Below are 15,760 nucleotides of genomic sequence, written 5' to 3' on the forward strand. Positions count from 1 at the left end.
AAGCAATTTCTAAGTTGACCGCAATTTCAGCAATTATTAATTTTAATGTCTTGTTGCTCTTTTGCTTTATTAGCGTACATTTTCATTTGGAATTTTAGGGGAAAACAAGACCTTGGGGAAAAATACAGAAAAGTTATTGTTTTTACATATTAATTTTTAATTTTTGTTTGAGAAACCCATATGCCGATTATACAACTAAGAAAAAAACTTGGTTTGTTACACAACCTTTGTGTAATTTTGAGAGATCTTTGCGTTCCATTGATCCACATTCAAGTGTCAAATAGCTGTAAGAGAAATTAGAACAAAGTCTCTAATGAAAAGCGGCACGAAGGCAGCGATAGATCTGCTCCGATCCCGCCCAACTAATAAAGACTCCAGACGAAACGACTACTGGGAAGAGCAGCATTTACATTTCTTATCGCACAGTCTCTTCAATTTGCACATTTCTGCGCTCAGTCGGCTTTCTGTGAAGTACGTATCTCAATCATTGAATCAGTGAACATGCCGTGCTGTCTTCCCATCCAACATCCAGCCATTTGCAATGGTTTCCTAACCCCGATGCTGTTGCAAACAATATCCCACTGCCCATATATGACACCGAGTGTTGCAGTATAGGAAAAGTGTGGCACAGCCAGTGAGCAGGTTGTCAGTCAGTCTATATGCCCAATTACGGGTTGGAGTCGTTCGACTTGGGTAACAGGCGGGAGCGGTTGTAAGACCTCTTCCAAGAAGGAGTATTTACGATAAGGTAAGGCTTTTGAGACAGCCCAACAAACTGATCAAACAGATTAGGTAAACCACAAAAATTACACACAAAATACAGGAAAAACAAGACAGTCTTTTCTTATGTAGTTAGAGTACTGTTGTGTAAAACCAACAAATGAATACAAACAAAAACTGGGAATTCCACAACAAAATATTCCGCTTAATGCCAGCTGGAGGTGTATGAAATTAGCTTGGGATCTGGCTAAATTAAATTGAAGTGAGCCCCGTCCACTCGAAGGCACTTGAACCGATTTAAACCCACTCCAGCTTCGGCTAGCATCCATTAGAGTTCCTCGGTTCTCGGTTAGAGTGTCTCCGGCTTCATTGCGACCACTCTGGAGCACTGCACTCCAGTTGAGTGTCGTTATTGTTACCATTTCACGACGATGGCTATGGCTTGTCTGCGGTCTCCGTCGACATCAAATGCTGCTAATGTTCATTAATAACTCATGCGTTAAACAAAAGCGGCTTGTTTCCCCGATTCTCGTCGTCTGGTTTGCTTGGCTAGATTGGAGCTCTCATTGTGCCGCTCTCGTGGAGTTGTCAGTCTGGTTATGTTGTCACTAAAGTGAATTTACTTTGCGTTAAGGGGGGGGTAAGGTTTTAAAAATTTTTTTTTTTACATTTTTTTTTTTTTTTTTTTTCTGAATGACCAATGTGTCGAGAACATTGTGTAAAAATTTTGAGTCAATTAAAGTCAAACTAACAGAGTTACAGCGTTTTAAACAACCGTATTTGGACGTATTTTCACGTGTAAAAATACTTTGAATCGATTTTGCCGAAGACGCTATTTTGAAAGTCGGTGAACATCAGAACTCAAAATCTACTGAACCGATCCTTTTCAAATTTTTAACACAAATTCTCAACATAAATACGCAGGTAATCAGGAAGAGTTTTTTTTAATTTTTAATTTATTTCTATTTTTAAAAAATAAATTAACAGCGGTTTTTAAAGCTAAAATCGCACTTTTCACTTTCAAGTGCTCCCAAAAATAGACAAAAAATAAATTTAAAAAAAACTCTTCCTGATTACCTCGAGAAATTCATTATCTTTACAACGCATATCTCATTTTATTTTTAAGATGATCCGTTACCGCCCTATGATGTTCACCGCAAAACAACTTTTTCTTAAGGCGCTTCGGAAGATTAACCGCCACAGGCTTATTTCTTAATATTTTTTAATAATTTTTTTTTTCTAATACTCTTCAAAAGTTAAACAATAACATGTAATTAAGCTCAATAAAATAAACTTACTCATTTCGCCGCAAAAAAAAATCAAACATGGCCCTTTTTTTGGCCTTTAAAACCTTACCCCCCCCTTAAATGGAATCGGAGGGGAGGTAAATTTTAATGAGTTCAAAAATACCTTTCATCTGCAAAGTCTTTCCTGCGCGTTCCGCAAAATTTCATTTCATTGTTTGATGTTTTTAGGCGTGGGTAGATCAATTAGATCTCAGCATAATTTGAAACAAAGGGTCACCTAGTTTGCCAGAACAAAAGAATTGATTAATGGGAATTTTCGCAAGCTAAAACCGTGTATATCCATTTGCAAGAACTCGCATAATGGACTCATTGTGCCGTTCTCCGAAAGGAAGTGAACAATTTAATTATTCCACATTCGCAGAAGATTCTTTTGAGGTTAAGAGGGCAGCCACGAAGTGCAATCAGTGGCAGTCGCTCTCCTTGGCCATTAAATCAAATTGGCTACGAACAAGTGAAAGTCTTGGAAAAATAAATATGTAAAGTTTCCATGAGCGGGTAAACATCAAAAGCACTCCGAAAGGCGATGAAGTAGGATCTCATTGGTTGATAGTATGCATTTTCTTGGGTTTTAAGTCACTATATATGATATTTCTTGTTTCGATTATACCCCAGTGATGCTGGACTGGAGTGCTGGGTATGCAAATCTCAATTAAATGGCAAATGCAAGGGGAGTCCAAGAGGAATCCGTTGTCGGGGGGAATGCATCCCTCAAACGCCTGGATTTCAGTTTGCCGACGAGCAATCATAATGCCAGCCCTCAGTCAGCTCTCCTCCCACTGCAATCGCCATTCGCAAACAAAGCAGACAGCAAACAGAACTCCAACTGCAATTAAGTTTAATGGGAGCTCATTAAGAGTCCGAATTGTTTCTGCTCCGACTGGAATCGAGGGAGATGGCAAACAGTTGCGTAATATATGCGACTGGACAGAGAGTTGCAAATGGATGGCTGCCACAGCAATAACGACGAATTATTGAGGAAACTGCAATTCGAAGTTGAGTTGTTTTTTTTGCCGAAGAGAGGAAGCCGCCTAATTGCCCCCGTCAATTCCTTTTTGCATTTGAACAGCATTTTGGACATGCCAAAGGGCAAAGATCAATTGTTTGCTGGCCAAGTGCCATCAAAAAAACAGGCAAAGCGATGGGGAACTAGGAGCTCAGTTGTCAGAATTTTTATGGATTTTGTCATGGCTTTTAATGCTGACTTGGTCCTTGTTGCTGGGACAATTAAAATGCAGCCGGTGGCATCTCGTCGCACCGGAAAAAAAGGGGAATTAATTGTCAGCTTGTAAAAGTGAACATTTACAAGTGTCGCAGGGTGAAGGGGACTTGGTTGCTGTGGGATTTCAGCAATAAACACCTGACTCTCGAGTGGATGCAAATTGTGCAACTAAGATGGGATTTCAGTGAAAAATTCAAATACAAGAAATGTATCCTAACTAAACAAATTTATTTGCTGATAAAATGTCAATAAATAGAACAGGAAGCCTCGCTTGCACAGTCAGACAAAATATCTGATAACATTGCCTCTTATATTTCAGTATAACGATTTAAACGCTAAAAATATATATAAAAATACTAGATACACACGTAACATACACGTCCTAACAGAATAGAACTTCCCATTAAAGGATAGGATATGCTGGCCCTTATGACCATGATGGCTGGCGGGGTTGGGGACCCCGTGGAATATCATCGTTCCGTCCGAAGGTCCAGAGTTGTGGCAGCATCGGCGAAAGGGTAAGCGCAATTACACAACCCGAAGCGTTGACAAATGAGATGCACAGTGGAGGGTGCGGCTCGGAAAATCGCACGACAGGTGAAAATCTAGGGTGGGGTTATGTGTTTGCCATTCCCCCAGAGGGAAGGGAAATATTCTGGAACTGTCTGCACTTTAGGTTTCCTATTTTTAGAGGGGTGTATCTGCATTTCTGGAATTGTTACTTGTACAAGTTTACTTCAAAGTGCAAACCAGTGAACCTATTGTGTGCTCAGAAGGGCATTCAAATAATTTATTAGAATTTAATTAGAAAAGGTTTTCTCATTTTGTAAACAAACTGTCGTTTTATATATTTACATAAGTGTATACGAGCTTCCGCAAGTGCTTAAATCGCTGGCCCGCCGTCTCCCTTCTCACTTTCATTAATGTCTCGACATTTGCATTTCATTAATAATGCATTTTAATTACGAACCATCGCAAATGCAACAGCTCCTCGTTTCTGCACTTTATCTGCGGTTGCAATGGGGATGATATAATAAATATTTATAACTACGTCACGGGATTAAGGCGAAGGCACATCCCCATCGGTTCGGTGAGCTATTTAAAAGATACAATTTGTTTATGAGGCGGGCAAACTCTCTCGCTTTCTGTTCAATCGATTCTCTCACTCGATTTCCGCCAATGTTGAACGCCTCAGTGAGTTTTGCAGCGTGTCGATGGCTTCGTTTTACGTTTTGCATAATTAAATCTCTTTGCCGGTTAGTCGCTGACTTTCCGCCCCCTTTCTTTTGGCATTAATAATGGTTGAAAACTGCATTTATTACTCGCACTTGTTACCTGCACTGATAAACTCGTTTCTTACCTAAGCCTTCGCCAGCGGAAATGTTCGCTTTTCTTTGGGGCTTGGCTCTGGGTCTTCTGCCACGGCCAAGGCGGCGCCTTAAATGGCCAACACGGGTGACACAGAAAAACCTTGGCAGTGAAAATAACGTATTGCCAAACGGTGGCTGGGCTGGCCGGTAAACAATGTTCGCTGCAAAAACTCCGAGTGACTTGGCATAGATTTCGCAGAGAAATTGATTTGTGTTCGCTTTTATTTTGCCTGTCGAGTGGCGGGCAAAAAATTGAATATTTTGAAGCAATGTTTATTTAGGAGGTGGGAAAGTTTACTTGCACTCGACTCTTTAGCGTTTTTTCTAATTGTGTGCTTAAGTTATATTTGTTTTTGAGTTAAAAAGGTTTTTGTATTTACTACTTACTTACCATTGAAACGTAAACATATTTCAAAATCCTAAGAAACTTAACCAGTCAATAACTATTACTAATTGTAATTGATTTAAATTGCGACATGAATTTGAATTCAATTAAATGCTTTTTCAAGTTGTACAGCATTTGGCGGAAAGAGAGGCAATAAATAATTGTGAAAAATTTAATTAAGCTGCAAGCGACAAAAACAACTTTTTTGTGCAACTGCTGAATGAGCAAAAAAATTATAGTTATGTTGCTGCCCAACGGAAACGCAGTTGGCATTGCTAATTCCTTTTGGCCACTCTCGTTTTTTTCGTGGCGTGGCTTCCTGCTGAAATTTTCCATTTTCTTTTTGTTTTCTGCGTAAAGTTTTCAATTAGCGAGCTGTCGGCGGAAGTCGTTCGTAAAAAATGCAAGCGCAATAAATAGTTTACAGCGGCGACGAAAAGGAAATTTCACCCACTTAACGGAAAGAGGTAGTGCATAAATTTGACGCGTCTTCCAATTGATTTTCCAATTTTCACCTGCTTTGTTGGCTTCAGTTTTGTGATTGCTCAGCGGCGCTTGAAGAATTTTCGCAATAATTTCACAGCTTAGTGAATTTTTAAGTGCCATCGAGAGCCTCGAAAAGTTTTAAGATGGTTGGAAAAGCGTCGGAAAATAATGGCGAAAATAAGAAGACATCGATGACTGGCCAAAAAGTTTGCATTTCCTGTGGCCATAATTTCCCTGAATTAATTTTATGTTTTTCCAATACGCAACTCTGCTATAATTTTGAGAAATTAATTGTTAAGTTATGTATTGTTTTCCTTTACAGTGATCGCTCGTACAGCAAGGACAGCCACAAGAGTTCGCACAGCGATTTGAGTTTGATTTGCAATGGTTCTTCCCGAAGTTCTAACACTGTTTCTGGCAGCGGATCTCCAAAGATATTGGCAAGCACTCAACTAAGTAAGTATATTAAAACTATTTTTCCTATATCTTTTCGAATTCTACATCAGTTAAACACGAAGAAGTATTGAAAAGTAAACGTGCAACCCTAAAAGCATGCTTTATATTTCGGAACTTTCGATAGCAGATGCTAGACTTTTTTTATCCCAAGCAGTGCAGCCAAGCAGTTAAAGTTGCGGCAACATGTTTGAATGGCAACCTAAGAGATAAACGAAACCCGCTCTCACCGCAAAGTAAACTGCGATTTCTCGAGGCAAACTTCCAAGCTGCTAAGTAGAATGGTCAGAGTTTTAAGCCGCGAACCGGCTTTTCATCGACCACCAGCCAGCTGCTCGCTAAGAGTCTTGTTTCGCCGCAGAGAGCGGGTTCCTCGAGCGTGTGAAGTTGTAGATACAAATGTATCTGGCATCGATAAAACGGCATTTGGCTTTTGCCTGCAGTCGCTTTTTGCCGCGTCTCTTCAGTTGGCGGCGGGTTTTCAATGCTAACGTGCCGCTCGCTTTGCGTTCTTCGAGTTCTTCGTGTTCTTCGGTTCTTCGTGATCTCGATTAGATCGCGTTTCGTGATCGAGGGGAAAATAATTACCGAATTTGGTCATGAAACCTGGCCCAAAGTGTCTGTGTGATAGTGCGATCCGAAATCAATCGCCAAGTGTAGCAAATAACGTTTAAAAACTGAAAATTAAAGGCGGGTCAACTGGCAACGTAAATTATTATGATTTTTTTTTGCCTTGGTTGACTCCACCAAAAAGCCTTTTGCACCCCTATTCCGTAAACTTTTATTAGCCCATTGGCGAAACAGGTTTTCCTTCCCTTTCAATAGAATGCCGGTTTGCCGGCTTTTTCATTTGTTTTGTGATTTGTGTTTAAAATGTTTTCAACTGAAACAAAGCATCGTCTGGCATTTCCAGACTCACTCTTGACCACCGAAACTCGAAACCCATCCAACCACCTTTGACTGCATTCACTCGGTCTTCTTTTTTGTCGATATACCTTTTGCTCTTGACGTCATTTCTGTGTGTTTTGAATTGGTATTTATTTCGCGGCGCCCTCGCCTTTTTGGTGTTGACACTCAATACCCAAAGTTGGTTCCTACAAACGAAAATAAATACCCAGAGTTTCCAACGTACGAATCGCATTAACTTAGAAGCCCAATCAATCAATCAACGGGTGCTCCAAGCCTCCCCCCTCCTCCTCTTTTTTACTTTCCCAGTCCGCCAAAGAATTCTTCTCGGCTTCTGCTGGCCATAAATTATGTTGGTCGTAATCAGTTTTGTTACAGTTTGTGCCCGCCCGGGCTTTCTCACGAACTTTGGCGAAGCCGCGAAATCGTAGCTGGCCCTCTCTTTCTCACTCTCCCTAGACCCGGTTACCGTTAGCTTTTGTCTAGGAGAAGAATCCGCCTGGTGAAAAAAAGGGGCGGGGGAAGAGTTCATTTACCTATGGAAACGTGCCGCTCGTCGAAACTCCGGGATCAGACTTCAGCGGCATTCAATTGAAAGCTTTGGGGATTCTACCTAACTTACTTCTGAACCTTTTGACCAGCTGCCAAAGTTTCGTCCAGTGTAATCCCATAATGAATACTCAAGTCGGGGGTGACTGGATGAACATAATGATGCCAGAGGCTTAAGCTTCTTTTCGAACTCATTTGGGTGTGCGGAGCATTCAAATGAGATCATCACCTGGTGACATCAGCAGGATGGTGCAGACAATGATAAGTGAAGCTGGCTTTGATGAGTACATCACATGGTGATGATTGTTTTTGGGAATTTACTGAGAAGTACCTTAAGCTTTGAAGAAGAAATTAGCACTTTTGAAAAAAATGATGGGCTAAGGGCACTCCTCAATTCAAAGAAGTTTACAAGCTTCTTAAAAGCCAACTCATAAGTTAAGAAATTCAAAAAAAAAATAGTTTTTTGATTGTACATATTCAATATTTTCTTTATGATTATACAGATATTACTACTGTAAAATGGAAAACAACTATTAAATCCCTTATCCGCTTATGTTCAGTGGGCGTTACGATCTGTTCTGCGGAATGCGCCTTAGTGTCTTGTATCCGTAATGCCTGCTCAACGGATATAAGCCGTATATGGTTGGGCGTGCTTAAGACTTTATTTATGTGTTTCGAACTTCATGGCTCCATAGGGTTTTCCAGGTTCTCTCACCTTCAAGACGACACCTGTTTCCGGCCCTGTCTACTGGTTTTGATCAGGTCTCTTTCAGTTTGCTCTGCCGTTGGCTCTGATTTTTTCCCCGACTGGCTGCTGGGGCTATAATTTTCATCAAACAGTCGACAGTTCTCTTTGGTCTGTTGTTAGAAAACAACCAGCATTTGATAGTGTGTGTCTGTATCTCTGTGCATTTCTCCCCTTTTGTATTCGTATCTGTGTGTTTTTGTGTGGCTTGGACGACTCTTTCTTAATTTTCACTTGACGTGCTGGCATGCTTTTGTGCTTTTTACATTATTATTATCATATTTGCATTTTTTTCAGCATCTCTCGGCTGCTCTGCTTGTCTGCTGTCGCTTCTCTCTGCCGTGCATTAAATTATTATTTACTGTACAGTGCTGACTCGAGGGGAGAAGATACTCCTGGGGCTCGGTCTGGGTTTCAGCTTTTGTCTGTGCATCTAAAAAAAATTGTATAGTTTTTATGACTTTTGGTGTTTTGTACAAAAATTATATAACACCGCATAGAACAAAAAAAAAAACGTGAAGGGGAAAATATTTCGAAATATTAATATTAAAAATATTTTTTTTAACGGTGCTTGCCGTTTTTGAATTTTTTCTCTGTGTATCTGGTTTTTCAAAGTCGCCGGCAAACTTTTTTGCTTTCATTTCGGTGCACCTCTCCCTTTCCCCCTTTCACCCATCCCCTCTCTCTGTCTCCCTTTTGCAATGGCGCTTAATAATTATGTGGGAAATTGCAAAATAATGCTAGACAGAAATATTTCTTTCATTTTCTGTGTTTTTTGTGTTTCGTTTCGTTTCGCCCGTTTCTTTTTTGCATTTTCTATTTGCTGTTTTTGTATAATTCACTTAACTATGCGAGAAAGTGTTGTGGGCGTTATGTTGTAAAATTATGCTGCAAAATATCAGCAACAGCAAAACTGTAACTGAAGAAAAAAAATGAAATGCATTGCGGCAGCTTTTCAATTTGCCAACATTGCTTAAAGTGAAGGTTGCGCAAAGAAAAATAAACAGAATTTCAATCAAGGAATTTACCGCGAAGTGGAGCAAAAAAGTTTTTCTAAGGAAAGAGAAAGATGAAAAAGTGTGGAGGAAACCAAAGAGAACAAGTCTGGTTTTATTCAATTTCAATTTAAATTAATTCATAAGCTTTAGCAGAGAAATCTTAAATTTAGGTGCTCGAAAATTGAAGAATGAAAGCTTAATGTATGCAAATTTAGATCACAGATTAAACTTGACTGCAACGAATCCGAAAAACTTTCCTATTTCTTGTTGTCCTATACCCTTTGGCCATCGATTACCATAATTGCTGGGAACACCCCAAAAATTGATACCCTTTCCAATTCCACTGCGATCTCACCTCAGGAACAAATCCACAAAACGAAAACGTATCTCTAGATGGCTGTCAACTTTCACTTGATATCGATGCAATCGCAAGGTGCATTGTTGTCTGAGGCCCGCCGCTTTGATTTCTTGCCTTGGTTAGGATTTTTGCATAATTTCCCGTGGCTCTGTTTGCTGAATGGGAAACGAATGCGAAACACTTTTCATTTTTCCATAATGAAGCGCTTATATGCCGCGAACATGTGCCTGCCAATCACGGCGACCGAAAATGGTCCGCAGACCGGGCCAAAAAATCAGCTGCTTGTGCCGGCCAAACAAATTTGCTCTGGTCACCGAACCAATTCCATTCAGAGCCAAACGAATTGAACGGAGAACTGGGCTGCCGATGTGGTGTTGATAATGTTAACGAAGACCGAAGCGGTTGGGGTTTTGCCGCAGTTGCATGCGCCACATATCGCATTTCCATTCTAGCGTGATCGAAACATTTTCGACTTGTTTGCTGCTGTCACTCTTAACGAGCTGTTTAAGTAGAACAAAAAATACGATTAGAGCTATAAATTAAACAGATATCATAAACACAAATGTCAATACCGAACTGATTTTCAGATTGATTAGGTAGGCTGGCCGCCCCCAGAGTTCAATGACATCTTTACTTGTGGTTCGTTGTCTGATTTACTCTATTTTATAGGGTATTTTCCTGCTCATTTTCTACTTAGACTCACCTGCACTTCGTGCCTGATTGATGGCAGCGTTTAAAGCCCAGCGTTGTCTTCTCGCTGAGTTGTTAACGAGTTGAAGTCGGGGAAATGGGAAATGGAAAATGGGAGATGGTAGATGGGACCCCCAAAGAGCGATGCTTTTAAGCGCTGCTCAAGCAACATCCACTCGATCACGCATTCGTGGCTCATTTGCATATCAAAAAATAATCAAATGCAGTCGGGTTTTGCCTCTCCGATTGACTCACTTCGTGGTCAAATGGATCCGCTCTCTGCGAAGTCGTAAATGTGTTTAGTGCCCGGTTTTCAGCCTAATTCAATAAATTAATTGTGTCGTTAGAGTCGCTCACTTTTACCACGCACTTCCTGTGGGCCGTGCACGTAACTCGAGTCGCTGTAGAAATGATGGGATAAGTGATGAACGCCGACAATTGACATTCGGATGGTTATTTAATGACCCAGCCTAGTGGCCCCCGTTGGGTGCCAAAGTTTCTTTTTGGGGGTCGCACGTGCGGTCGCTTAAAATAATGCCAGACAGGCGGAAGCTTTTCATAGGCAGTCGTCAATAATCACAGTCGTTAGAGGTCCGAAAAAACACCCGAACACTCAGCCAACTATTGTTTGTCTAATGGAAATCTGGGGACTGTTTTAACAGGTGCCAAGCAAACTGATGGCCGCGATTTGTTTTGGGCCCCCGAATGACTAGACAACTTTTTGTACTTTCAGAAAGTACAAATAAAATAGGTTTGATTTAGCCCATCAAGCAATTGTTGTTTTGATTTCTAAAATGAAGTTTTGTACATGGACTGGAAAACTACATTTGATGCTTTAAAATTATAATTTATTTATATATTTTATTTTTAGCCACTCTTTTACTCACTTCAGCTGAGAAATTATTTCCTTTGTTTATGTTTGAATACTGAGAACACAACTCTTTGTTTGCCATTCGCTCTTATAATGAGAATAGAATTGTCAACTCAATTTACGCAAATTTACCAAATTAAAAGCCGAGGGATGTCGACAGCTCAATTAAACAACAAATGAGGCTGATGTCGACACCAGAAGAAGACGGCAACCCACTGAGGGATTGCAAATTAGCGTTTGCGCCGTCAAAACGAGGCATATGTTGGCTTAAGAAATTCACACATTAGCCCAATGCATTTTAGGCCAACTATAGTGCAGCCATTCGCTTTTAAATGGACACTGAAAAAATACCTTAATGTGTTTTCATTATTTAAAGCATTTTAAATGACACGAAGAGTTAATAAAAATGTGCCTAAATATTTATATCAAAAACTATATAAACAACGTGCATGCAACATTGTTATGCTCATTTTCACTTTTTCTTTATGCAATGCTCAATGAATATTTTTAAAACAAATTGCCGCCACTTGCTCGCCGGCAGCCATAGAAAAAGTGTGCCACATGAAAAAGAAATAAGGAAAATTTGCTGGCAAATAAGCCCCTCCTCGCCCCAAATGAAAACCGGGGGGGCAAACGACAGGGCTTTAAAAATAAAATTGCATTATGAGCGCATTCGCATTCGCATTTGTATTTGCCATTTCCCCTTTTTGTTTTTCAGGCAATAAAAGTAAACTACTTTTGTACTCTGGGGCCATGGAAAATGCAAACGAAAACTTTATTACAATGCGAAAGATAATTAGATACTTCATTTGAATATTTTATTCGAATAAATGGGCAATAAATTGTCTGTATTTCTGTTCATATGGCTTCCTGAACAACGTTATTTAAATTATTTTCTTTCCAATAAGATAATCCATTCTTGAAGCTTTCTAAAATCATTAGGGGTATATTAACCTCGTTTCTAAATTTCATTTCATTTATTTTAAACGCCTGCCTTGTGACTCATCATTGGGTTATCTTTCCATTGGGGTTCTCACATGCTTGGCTAATCCACTTACTTGCTACAGGGTATTAGCCCCACTCGAACCCAAAGATCTACGCCGCCTTCTATATTTATCTTTTGGCCCAGTGCCCTTTTTGTTAAATTTACTGGAGCAAAAAGCGAGGAAACTACAAATTTCAATGACATCATTTGGCAGTTCAAGCTAAAATCGAAATTTGGGTTTACGAGTATGTCTCTGTTGTTGGCCGACTGAAACATTTAGTGGCAGCGTTTCATTATATACGTACTATATGCAGCTGATGCAGTTTGCCACAGTTTCCACAGTCGGTTTAACGATTGTTTATATCGGATCTGCGGGGGGCGATCGGTCAGTTTTATTTTAGTCCCGTTTGCAGAGCATAGGCGGAGTTTCCTTTTACAGTTTTGCATGTGCAGACCCCAGCTGATGGTGATTTTTTAATGGCGCACACTTTTTATATTTATGCACGCCACATTAATAAAAAGAGTGGAAAATTTGTTTTTCTTTTTCCGCTAGTAATTGTAAATTTTTATTGCCCCAGCCGGGGAGTCCTCCGCAAATGCTCTCCTCGAGGACAACGAACCCGTAGTTTACGATAGTGTTTCTGTTGCATAAAAAATACAGATCGAACTGAAATGATTCACGGTAATATCGGGAGCTATATTTCAGATGACCAGGAGTGGGTGGGGTTCATAGAAATAAAGCCCCTTTTATACCATTTTTATGCCCCCCTGATTATGTTGCAAGTTTTATCGTTTCGTGACTTTAAACTCAAACTAATCTGAGTATATAAATTTTATAAATCAAGAGGTAGTATAAAAAAGTATTTAAAGTGCAGGTTAATAACTTCCAACTTCATTTATAAATTCCCTTGTATCTTTCAACTCTTCGTTGCCACCTTTTCGCTGCACTTGTCTCGGTTAAATAATGTAGATTTATGCCCACCTCCTGTGTGTTGTCCTGGCTGGAAAGTTCCTTCCGAGTGCCTCCGACTCTCGGCGCGATTAATTGCTTTTGCAGCTTCCGCCACTCCTCGCTCGCCAGAGGAAAAGCTTGCCAATGGAAAATGTTTAAACGCCCACACGGCGGCAACGACCAACTTTTAATTGAAAGTCATATTCAATTTTTACATATTTAATTAAACGGGGCCCGCGGCGATTGGCCGAACTTGGCTTCATCAGCTGCCATTGAATGAAAAGCGAATTAAAATGTAAAAATACAAGCATCGGGTTGCCCTTGAGGACTATCCCACAACTTCCGCTTCACATTTGTTGCTGTGGTGGAAAACTTCCGGCATTCGAGGCATGTGACATTTGGTATTGAATTATGCGCCCAGTCATCTGAATTATGCTCCGCCACGTTTTCCAATCGACTAAATTTGGAGCCAACAATAAAATCAAACGGGCCACTAAAATTCCCCGAACATTTGACACCTTTCTGCGTTGCATTTCGGGCTAATTATAGTCGACTGGTCGGATTGACATTTGCAGGCCCGACTAAACTCACAATCTGACTGAACTGAACTGATCTAAACTAAGGAGGGCGCCTGTGCTATTCATAGCAATTGGGTTGTGCCTGGTCTATGGGATATTAGTGCCCAGTGATCCCAAAAACGAAGCGGGTATGTCGGGTTTCAAGGAAGCTTTGTAAAATATTTTACATCTTCATAGGATCTTAACAAAGATGAAAGATTGAACTTATAATATAAACATAAATGAATAGACAATATAACTCGCACAATTTCAATTCATTACTCCATGTTGCGCAATATTCTCTTAACTTTTAAAAATTAACATTGTAATGTGACTTCTCATAATAACTCCCTTGATTTATTCTACAACCACAAGACACTTTCATCAAGTGCTCATAACTTTTCCACTGTGCCCGTATAAATTTCCCTTTTCATTCGAACCACTGGGAAATGTGTGTGTGTTTTCCCACTTTTTTCACTCAGTTTTTTTTGTTTTTGTGTCGCTGCTCCAAATTCAAATGCGCTGCCACAAATCATAGCGTGCAATTTGTCAGCTCATTTCGGTTTGGGTTTCATTTTGGCTCGCCTTTGTTAAGTTATGATGACATTCAAACCTGTCAGCAACTGCCGTGCAAAGTCGCCGGGGAAACTCGGAGGGGGAGTGGGCATTTTCCCCACTCGAAGATTTATTTGGATTGTGTTGCAATAGTTTTTCTTAGGCGTCCATGCACCTGCTTCGCTCTGCTCTGCTCGGCTCGGCTGTGCTTTTCTCGCAGCGGGAAAATCGGGGTCGCTTTGTCGCATAGAGTGTATATTATTTTTTAGATCATTTGTCATTCTCGTTGCGAAACATAGCCAGCATTTGGACCAGCAAACAGGAGCATTTATTTTTGCACCAAAAGAAAAATAAACAAAGCATAAACTAGTTCAGAGTTTGGGTGGCCGAATCTTTTTTGCTCGCCTGCAGATAAATACTTATGTATACATAGTTTTTCTCCACATTTAATACATCCTCTGAAAGGGTATAATAAATAGATGCACTACAATCCCACGCTCAATTAAATATAAATTGTTTTCATGTCTGGGCCATAAAGTATTTGTCTATTTCGGATTTGTGTGTCTAGGTTGTTGGCATCGTCAAAGCGTTTTACACGCCACTTTTCTATTCGAATGTGATTCTTGGAATGCTTTTCGCCTTCAGTATGTGGAAAATGTGAAAAACGCCATAAAATTGGAGCATCTCATGGATGGCGCCGTTAACTATAATTTAATTAAAACGGAATAGTGGGGGAAAAGGGTTTCGTGGGGGAGTCAGTTTAATGAGGCGGCTAATTGAAGCGGCTAATGGCCACCAATTAAATCTAACTACTATACATCTATTCAATGTCAACTGCAGAGGGAAATAAATTAAGAAACTAAAAAACAGTCCATTAAAAATGTCAACCTTGTGGTAATCATAGAGCAAAAGTTGTTTTGCAAAAAAACCGAACAAAAAGTGAACAAAGCAAAATGCATTCAAGCGGCAATTGTCAGCGACATCAAATTAAATTCGCCGACGTCTGGAGATTGTGCGCGGGTGTTTTAATCGAGAGCCTGTGAAAGTGAAATCCGCAGTCGTGATATCGATCGCAGCGCACAGGAAAACTCTTACGTGGATCAGAGAAAACCGGAGGAAGAAAAACCACTCGCAAAATGGGGGCCCACAGTTCCAAGGAGAAACTGTCGCGATCCTATTCCGAGCGATATATCCACAGCCAGATGATCGAGCGCGAGCGCTTCGGCAGCTTTGGCAAGCGGGCCTCCAAGGGCCTCACAAAAGGTGAGATTGGTGCTGGAAAATCATTAGCATTTTTTATAGGGTGTAAGCCCACATCGAGGGCATTAACTTGTAATGTAAACAAAATCCCACATTAAACCAAAAGAAACACCAGCAGAAATTTAAGTTGCAACAGCTACTGGAAAAATTCAGTAAAACACCAAACCTAATCCCTTTTTTCCCTGACAAACTTTTTTGAAAATCCAACTGCTGTCCGTGGCTGCAACACGCTTATCATCGCAAGGATTACGTGACTCAGTCGGTGCAACGCTCTTCGCAGATAAAAGTTTTCCATTTGGCCTAAGCCCCGCGTGCAACTTTTATTTCCATTTCCATGTCCATGTCCATGTCCAGCACAATTAGCCGTCAGCTAAAAATGAAATTTATTGCGTTG

At 40.3% G+C, this 15,760-nt stretch overlaps 1 protein-coding gene across 1 annotated transcript in view; it reads left to right on the top strand.

Annotated features, from left to right (window-relative positions):
• The window catches only part of LOC108092364, a 73,764-nt gene that overhangs the window by 31,301 nt on the left and 26,703 nt on the right, over positions 1 to 15,760 (top strand). Inside the window, 1 exon segment of the mRNA XM_017191901.2 lies at positions 5,810 to 5,943. Within this exon segment, the coding sequence (XP_017047390.2) occupies positions 5,810 to 5,943 (134 nt within the window).

The sequence above is a fragment of the Drosophila ficusphila genome, unplaced genomic scaffold, assembly GCF_018152265.1.
Source record: "Drosophila ficusphila isolate 14025-0441.05 unplaced genomic scaffold, ASM1815226v1 contig_412, whole genome shotgun sequence".
Classification (NCBI taxonomy): Eukaryota; Metazoa; Arthropoda; class Insecta; order Diptera; family Drosophilidae; genus Drosophila; species Drosophila ficusphila.